The sequence below is a fragment of the Chiloscyllium plagiosum genome, unplaced genomic scaffold (assembly GCF_037043375.1).
Source record: "Chiloscyllium plagiosum isolate Xiang-an unplaced genomic scaffold, Cpla_swu_hap1 HiC_scaffold_1, whole genome shotgun sequence".
NCBI lineage: Eukaryota > Metazoa > Chordata > Chondrichthyes > Orectolobiformes > Hemiscylliidae > Chiloscyllium > Chiloscyllium plagiosum.
In genome coordinates this window covers 72,144,253-72,153,874 of record NW_028270139.1, presented here as the reverse complement: position 1 = coordinate 72,153,874, position 9,622 = coordinate 72,144,253, and the positions used below count along the sequence as shown (strand labels likewise).

Genomic DNA, 9,622 nt, shown 5'->3' with positions numbered 1-9,622 from the left:
ATGCCTGATGTCGGACTTCTGTTTTATTTAGATTGATTTTTAGTAAGAGTTATGCTGCCTCAGAAAATCAAGTTGCTTGTTGCAGTTCTGACTGACTGCGGGTGAGGAGAGTGCAGACATCAGTGAAAAGTTACGGATGAGTTATCCTTGTACTTTTGTGTAAGCCTGAAAGTACCTAAGGCTGAAAAGGCCTCTGTCAGCCTGAAAGTGTATGTACGCTCATTCCCTAAGGTCTTCGCTTGCCTGTTGCAGCATTGTGCTGAAGAAGTTGGTGAATAAGATTGGGGCCATCACACATTCTTGCTTCACACTGTTGGAGATTTGGAAGGAATTTGAAAGCTTTTCTGAGCTTCACTTGTCCACTGCTTCACAGTGACCAATTTTTCAAGGATTTCCAAAGTCCATCTCTACTCAGTGTCGAATGTTGTGCTGAGGTCTGTGAAAGTGAATTCAGACCTTTGTTGACTTGTCAATTTCCTTGTGTTCTTTCGGGTGTGAATCCCGTGTGGGTGGTGCCACAGTTTGCTCTGAAACTTCGGTTCTCCGAGAGGTTTTCTTCTGCAATCCCAGCCAGAATTTTCCCAGCAATAGCCAGTTGGAATAGTCTGACTTTACTCCTTTTCAAAAAAGTGCCAATAATTGCATCAGGAAGACCTTGTTGAATCCTGCCCAGTTCCCAGAAGGGCATGAAATGCTCATGGAGCTTAGAATGTGGGCAGAGCCACCGAGCTTCAAGACTTCATGTGGAATTCCATCAACTCTGGGACTTGGTTGGTCTTCATTTGATTGACAGCAATCAGTTTCCTCCAGAGTTGGTCTCCCATTTAGTTCTTCTTTGTCAGGCTGTTGTTTGATATGGTTGATGTCCATATCAGTGCACTTGATGCTGTGTGATGTTTCAAAGACTCCAATGAGTGATATAGAACCGACGCCTCATTGGTGTGTAGTACCTTATCATTAATTCTCCTCAGGTGGGTTTCTATATGATGTATTGCTCTGTACACAGATTTCAGTGCTTCATGGAAGTTGCTTATGCCACTATGTCAGTGTGCAGCTAAGGGTTTTTTTCAAGGGTGTGCCATCCATCAGTCATTTTAAATCTTCCTCAGTTTATGTCAAAGTGTGCTACTTGCTTAATGTAGGCCTTCTTTTTCTAATGGCTGGCTGGCAGAGCTAGCTGACTCATATTCCCATAATTTCTCCAACCACTTTACAGACACCAAAGATCCACACTTGGCACCAGCTGGTGAAACCAAAATGAATGTGTTGGCATGATATTAGCATGCATGGACTCACAGAGCTGGCTATGTGACTGCATAACTTTGAGGGAATGTTGCAGTTGGCCCTGATAACCTCTCTGTTGTTAGCGTGACTAGGATTTCCTTGTCATTTCTATCAAACCAGTCCCCGTTCTTACTGGTGTTGGCTATGACCAGGGCATGGGATGGGAAGTGGAGGGGTGGTTGTGGAGTCCATCAGGGCCCAATAACTGGGGTCCAGGGCTTCAGTGACTCATTGTGCTCATGCTGTGGTGGGTCACTTTGCTTTGCGGGGAGTGTGTGATGACAAAGATGGGGGGGCCTTGAGAAGCACCTGGGCCAGTGATTTCTGTCCAAACCCCTGGGCCCAGTGACCTCAGTCAAAGTATCCCGTACTATGTTACTCCTGTGGAGTGGAATCCATGTGATCAGGGTGTTCCAGTCTGGCCTGTAAATCTGCTCAATAACTATCTCTGCAAACTGAGGTTTGCAGATGGTTGACTTGAAATTTCTTTGAACAGTTGTCTCTATATCTGTTCCTCAGCTTGGGCTTGAATTGGAAGTTCATTTTTTGCAGTGAATGAGTTAGTGGTCTATATGACATCAGCACTGGACATCACTCTCACATTCAGGAGATTCTATTGGCTACACTGGCACACCATAATATAATCTGCCGGGGTTTAGGACAGAAATGTATCCATGTGTGTTGAAGTGATGATTTTGTTGAAAGACGGTGTTGAGTTTTGGACAACTGCTTTTCTGCAGTGTCCCAAAAGCAGACTTCATCTCACTGCAGTTGCCAACTGCATATTTTCAGAGCACTCCCTTCCATGCCTGGCTGCCAGGCCCAACTCTGACATTTAAATCATTAAAGATAACAATTTTGACCTTGCAAGTGGCATTCTTCCTGAGTTCTTGAAGAATGTGTCAACAATATCTTTGTTCAGCTAGGTCAGCCTTTAGGGTTGGAGCTGGTGAAAGTTGCTAATCTTTAAGGAGGAGGTTCAGGAACATGACACGCTAGGAATGGCTGAGATTAGACAGTATTGCTTTTTTTCCAGAAATATGCAGTCAAGATTTATTTTTGTAGACACGGGAAATAAATCAATGGAAAGAAGCAGCATTGAGTGAAAGACAGTTTAAAAATTGAGAGTATTTTTATTCATTCACAGGATGAGGGCATCACTATCTAGGCCAGCATTTATTGCCCATCCCAGAGAGCAGTTAAGAGTTAACCACATGGCTGTGGGTGTGGAGTCACAAGTTGTCCAGACCAGATAAAGATGCCAATTTCCTTCCCTTGTCTTCAAATGCTTTAGTCCAAAGGCAGAGTTATTACCACCCTGCCACCACACCCCAAGGTGATAAGAACATTCCCTTAATGTTTACTTAATCTCTGACAATCAAGGCCATATTCTCAAGACCTGAGCCAGATCTTGGGAGCTAGGGACAATCCCACATCCATCTACCTCTAGAGCAGGGGGAGTAATTAATTCTTCCAAGGGGCCACATGAGAAACCTGAGTTATGTTGGAGGGCCGAACCAACAATAAGTTGAACATAATTCTGCTCAGTATTAATTTTCTTCCATTGTAAAAAGTACTAAGTTATATAGTTTTACACTGAAACTTATAATCAAAGGAATAAGGATATTCTGTTTCAATAAAGATATGAAATTGTGGAGTAGGTCAAATATAGAAGAAATAAACAGTTAAAACAATAGTTTCAGTATTTCATTTTATTTTTAACATATTAATCTCACAACCCAATAATGAAAAGTTGTTTCATTATTGCTCAGTATTACAAACAACAAACAACTCTTTACAAAAAGCAATAAGTGATCTTGATGTTTTTCTGTTCATTTTACTTGTTTAGTGAGAAAAATCCAGTCTGTTTTGGGCTTGAACAAGTGCACTGAAATCTGGTTAAATGTCTGAGGTAATTATGCGAAGGACAGCTGAGAGGTGATCATCAGTGATAGAGGATCTGTATTTGGATTTGTTGAACTTCATCAATGAGAATGTCTGTTCACATATATAGGTAGATCCAAAGAGGACTAGAATCTTCTGAGTATGCCTCCTCATGTGTGGAAAGTTCTCCTCTTTGAGGGAAGAGTAAAAATCAAGCAGTGAGACTGACCTAAAGTACTCTGCCAGAAGTGTGTCAGACTACAGGTCAATGAGTTCAAACTGAACATCACTAGGTGCATTCTCTACATTGCATGTAAATGGGGAAAAAAAATCAAGTGCATTTCAATCTTAACCATTTTAAAGTCTTGAAATCGCCTTGAAAATTCACCATGCAGTGCTTCTAACATAGATGTGTACCTGTGGAGGTGATCAGCTGAAGGTGTGGCTTCCTTCAGTATTGGCAAGTGGGTGAGAATGTTGTCCTCCATTTGGCTTGAGAGAAGCTGCAACTTTCTCATAAAAGCCTTCACCAAGTTGTACATTTCATGCACAAAAAAGTCCTTGCACTGAAGTTTCACATTTAGTTCATTCATAAGTGCAGTCACATCAACAGCAAAACCAAGGTCTGCAATCCAGTCTGCATCTGAAAGCTGTGGAATGCCATTCCCTTTCTTCACACAGAAATCTTGAATCTCTTCTCTCAGGTCCCATACACTTTTCAGCATTTTGCCCAGGCTGAGCCACCTGACAGCTGTGTGGTAGCCTATGTCACAATGTTCAGTGTCATTTTCCTCCAAAAGTGCAACCAACTGCCTGTGATTCAAAGCTCTTGCCCTGATGAAGTTAACTATTTTAGTTACAACATCAACCACATGGTTAATTTTTAACACTGACTTACACAACATTGCATGTATAATACAATGCAAAAATACCAATTTCGATTCAGGGTCAATTTCTGTCACTTTATCCTGCACTCTCTTTAAGAGTCCAACATTTTTCCCGTTAGATTTGGACAACCATCTGTTGTCACACCCGCCAGCTTGTCCTATTTTAGTCCCAACCTGTCCAAACATACATTTACCTCCATGAACAAATCATTACCAGTTGTTGTTCCTTTCATTGACTGCATGGCTGCCAGCTCCTCCGTGATTTTAAAGTCTGTAGTTACCCCAAGTACGAAGATGAGTAGCTGGGCTGTGTCACGTACGTCGCAGCTCTCATCCAAAGCCAAGGAAAAAAGTCAAAGTTGACCTCTCTGTGCTGCAGCTGAAGCTCCAGATTTCTCACGATGTCCCCAATCCTTCTCGTTACAGTGCGTTGGGAGAGGGGCACATTCTCAAATGCCTCCTTTTTCTCCTGGCATATTAGTTCTGCAGAGTCCAATAAGCACTCCTTAATAAACTCTCCATCAGAAAACGGTTTACTGTTTCTGGTGATTTTGTGGAAAATGACATAACTTGTCTTGGCGTGAGCTGACATTTTGAGGGCTAGCCAGCAAGCATCACTTTTAGCTGTTCACGCATGCACATACATGCGCATGTGCGTCCATACATAAATAAAAAAAGCATCCTTTTCAAAACAAAAGCAACACAATTGTATTGCGTGCATGGCATAAATACTTTTTCATTTATGCTCTAATTTAAGATTGACCTCATGTGGGCCGGACAGGAATGACCAAAGGGCCGGATATAGCCCACAGGCCATAAAATGCCCAGGTCTGCTCTAGAGGGACTGAGCAGGGTTCAGACTTTGTTTGCTTTTGTAAATAAGCTGCTCATCTGTTAGGCAGCCCCCCTGCTTCGTGTAAACTCCATGTCTATCTTGCTGCCTTCTGTTCTTCACTTTTTGTCGTGCAGATTAAATGTTATTCTATCCACGTTAATGCTACCTTTAGTTGAATTGAACTTAAAGTAGCTACAATTGAACCTAAATGAGGATCAGGGAAAAGGCAGCAATCACATATTAGTGTCACACAATCTAGGTACACTGTCTTGTATCTGCTAAACTATAACATGAAAATGAGTCATCTGAAGTCAAGTTCCTCCTAAAAGCTATTGGTTTGACTCAAATTCTGAGGAAACTCTGTTTGACTTTTTCCTTTAACTGTATCCCTTCAATGTTTCGGCAAACGCAAAGACTGTAATGTTGTCTTGATTTCCTTGAACATCTCTATGAGATCACTTTTTGAAAAAAATTACTCCTGGACATCTCAACTTTCTTCACCTCCAGTGTGAAAAGAGTGAGGAGCTTAATGTCCATCATCATGACCTCCATCCCCTTCCTCTCCCCAATCCCTGACTTAGACCGCTCAATCCAGTTGTGGCCAGTTTTTCCTGCAATGAGAGGAATATAGCACAGAATGTGATGGAGTTGGATGCAAGATCAGTTCCACGGCATGCATGAACATCCAAGATGGTAAACTATTTCCGGTGAGTCAATAGGAAGTGTGGAGGCCAAGGAAGGGTTTGTAGTTGGAGAGGATGAGATGAGTGTGAGCCTTTGAATGCACATGATACATGTGATGCTGAGCATTATAATCTTTGGTGAGGTGTGTACATTGTGGCACTGGCGGTGGGAGTGATGGCCCTGTGAGTGTGAGGTACCATAAAGAAGATAGTGCTGAGGTCATTGACCTTCTTTCTGCACTGCTGGCTGTCCCTTTTCACAGTGAAGATAGCACTGACCTATGCTGCTATCTCTGCCCAGGCTGACTGGACCATGTGGATTGCCTTTTGTGGTCATCAGTGAGGGAAAGGGCTGACCTTCTCTCCTCCATACTGTCCACTAACATCTTGGGAACTTTCTTCATGAAGCTGGGAGTGAGCTTGTTTCCCTTTTGCTCTATGTCTTAGAGTCATAGAGATGTATAGCACTGAAACAGACGCTTCAGTCCAACTCGTCCATGCCGACCAGATATCCCAACCCAATCTAGTCCCACCTGCCAGCACCTGGCCCATATCCCTCCAAACCCTTCCTATTCATATACCCATCCAGGTGCCTTTTAAATGTTGCAATTGTATTGGCTTCCACCACATCCTCTGGCAGCTCATTCCATACACGTACCACCCTCTGCGTGAAAAAGTTGCCCCTTAGGTCTCTTTTATATCTTTCCCCTCTCACCGTAAACCTATGCCCTCGAGTTCTGGACTCTCCCATTCAGAGAAAAGACTTTGTCTATTTATCCTATCCATGCCCCTCATGATTTTATAAACCTCTATAAGGTTACCCCTCAGCCTCCGATGCTCCAGGGAAAAGAGCCCCAACCTGTTCAATCTCCCCTTATAGCTCAAATCCTCCAATCCTGGCAACATCCTTGAAAATCTTTTCTGAACCCTTTCAAGTTTCGCAATATCTTTCTGATAGGAAGGAGACCAGAATCGCATGCAATATTCCAACAGTGGCCTAACCAATGTCCTGTACAGCCACAACATGACCTCCCAACTCCTGTACTCAATACTCTGACCAATAAAGGAAAGCATACAAAACACCTTCTTCACTATCCTATCTACCTGCGACTCCACTTTCAAGGAGCTACGAACCTGCACTCCAAGGTCGCTTTGTTCAGCAACACTCCCTAAGACCTTACCATTGAGTGTATAATTCCTGCTAAGATTTGCTTTCGCATCTCGCATTTATCTGAATTAAACTCCATCTGCCGCTTCTCAGCCCATTGGCCCATCTGGTCCAGATCCTGTTGTAATCTGAGGTAACCTTTTTTGCTGTCCACTACACTCCAATTTTGGTGTCATCTGCAAACTTACTAACTGTACCTCTTATGCTCACATCCAAATCATTTATATAAATGATGAAAAGTAGTGGATCCAGCACTGATCCTTGTGGCGCTCCATTGGTCACGATCTCCAATCTGAAAAACAACTCTCCACCACCTCCCTCTGTCTTCTACCTTTGAGCCAGTTCTGTATCCAAATGGCTAGTTCTTTCTGTATTTCATGAAAGAAACCTTGCTAACCTTGCTAACCAGTCTCCCACGGGGAATCTTGTCGAACGCCTTACTAAAGTCCATATAGATCACATCTACTGCTCTGCCCTCATCAATCCTCTTTGTTTCTTCTGCAAAAAAAACTCAATCAAGTTTGTGAGACATGATTTCCCACGCATAAATCTATGTTGACTATCCCTAATCGGTCCTTGCTTTTCCAAATACATGTACATCCTGTCCCTCAGGATTCCCTCCAACAACATGCCCACCACCGATGTCAAGCTCACCGGTCTATAGCTCCCTGGCTTATCCTTACCACATTTCTTAAATAGTGGTACCATGTTAGCCAACCTTCAGTCTTCCGGCATCTCACCTGTGACTACCGATGATACAAATACCTCAGTAAGAGGTCCAACAATCACTTCCCTAGCTTCCCACAGAGTTCTAGAGTACACCTGATCAGGTCCTGGGGATTTATCCAGTTTTATGTGTTTCAAGACATCTAGCACTTCCTCCTCTGTAATATGGACATTTTTCAAGATGTTACCATCTATTTCCCTCCATTCTATATCTTCCATGTTCTTTTCCACAGTAAATACTGATGCAAAGTACTTGTTTAATATCTCCCTCATCTCCTGTGGATCCACACAAAAGCCGCCTTGCTAATCTTTGAGGGGCCCTATTCTCTCCCTAGTTACCGTTTTGTCCTTAATGTATTTGTAAAAACCCTTTGGATTCTCCTTAACTCTTTTTGCCAAAGCTATCTCATGTCCCCTTTTTGTCCTCCTGATTTCCCTCTTAAGTATTGAAACTTATGTGTTGAAACTTTATAGTGAGCAGCATAGTGTGAGCAGCATTTGAAGAGGTGTACAGAGGGGTTTTAAATATAATGCCAGAGCCTTGGAGGCTACAAGGTACCAGCTGTAGTGGGCATCTTATTTCATTCCCTACACGATTCCCGAGTAATGCACCCAATATCTCCCTTGCCAAAAATAACAATTTGAGTAATGTGTGATTGTGCAAGATAACTTACCCAGGACACAGCGGAAATGAAATTATGAAATTTACTTGTGCTATTCTTTAACTTTAACTATGAAATTCCTGGCTCATTAACCTGATTGGAATTTGTGCATAAAGTGAAGGAAGTTAATGACTGGGACCAGTGCTAGGGCAGTATTACAAATAATAACTGCCAGAACCTGTTTTTGAAAATAACAATCTGGATATATAGCTAGGCAACAGAATTCATATATGTATATGGAATGAAATACCATCTCCTTTGGAAAAACAATGTTCAAGAATTTACAAATTGTGATGGAAACAGCAGGCTGGATATTCCCTCCAGAGAAGGCATAAAAATAAAGACTGTTTTTCGGTGTTGAACCAACCTTCAATGGAGAAACTTAATTGGAGTTAAGGTTTTTGCATGGGTGAACCCAGAATTGACATTCAGACAGGCTCCCTGTCCAATTAAGGTTGGTAAGTAGGTTGTTGAAGTTGGACAGCCAATCAGAGGCCCTTCAGCTTCAGTGATCCACTAACATGCAAGACAAGAAGATGGGATTCAACAGTTCAGTTAAATGGGCAATTCGACAACAATATATTTTTTAAAGTATTTCATTTTAATGCAGTGGTAGCTGTATAATTGCTCTCTGGGTATATTAATCTTTATCTTACAGGAAGTGAGCATCGCTGGCTGGGCCACCATTTATAGCCCATCCCTCTCTGCTCTGGAGGTGGTGGTGAGCTGCTTCCTTGAACCACTAAAGGTCATTGTAGGTTGGTACATCCAGAATGTTGTTGGAAAGGAAGTCCTTGAATTTGGTCCCATAATGGTGAAGGAACAGTGAAATAGTTCCAGGCTTGGAAGGTCCTGTCAAAGGTATCTTGGTGTGTCGCTGCAGTGTATCTTATAAATGGTACTCTGTTCCTATTGTGCAGCAGTGATGAAAGAGGTGAATGTTGAAGGTGATAGATGGGGAGTCAATTAAGCAGGCTGGTTTGCCCTGGACAGTGTCAAGTGTCTTGACTTTTGTTCGAATTACACTTACCAAGGCAAGCGGGGAGAAAATTCCATCACACTCCTGACTTGCACCGTGTAGATGATGGATAGTCTTTGGGGAGTCAGGATATGTGTTACTCCCTGTGGGATTACTAGGCTCTCACCTGAGACTACAGCCATTGTGTTTATATAGCTGGCATATTATAATTTTTGTTCAATGGTAGCCTCCAGAATGTTGTCAGTGTGGCATTCAGTAAGGTAATGCCATTGATTGTCAGGGAGAATTGGTTAGATTCACTCCTATTGGATATGACATTGCCTGGCAATTCTGTGGCACAAATGTCACTTGCCACTTATCAACCTAAATCTGGATATTGTCTGGGTCTTGCTGCACATGAACACAGGACTTCCTTTTTATTTATTCAGTTTGAGGAATGTGGGCATCTCTGGCTGTGCCAGTACTTATTGCCTGTCCCTAGTTACCTTTGAGAAGGTGGTGGTGAGCTGCTTCT

The 9,622-nt window shown here is 42.5% G+C and overlaps 1 protein-coding gene across 1 annotated transcript; it reads right to left on the bottom strand.

The window, feature by feature from the left end:
* Window positions 1–621: 621 nt before the first annotated feature.
* LOC148152141 (general transcription factor II-I repeat domain-containing protein 2A-like) lies at window positions 622–4,241 on the bottom strand. The gene is made up of 2 exons (XM_087991648.1): window positions 3,586–4,241; window positions 622–886 (listed from the first exon to the last, which is right to left on the bottom strand). Exons 1-2 carry the CDS (start codon window positions 4,239–4,241, stop codon window positions 622–624), a joined length of 921 nt encoding a protein of 306 aa, XP_087847774.1.
* Between the last annotated feature and the right edge of the window lie 5,381 nt (window positions 4,242–9,622).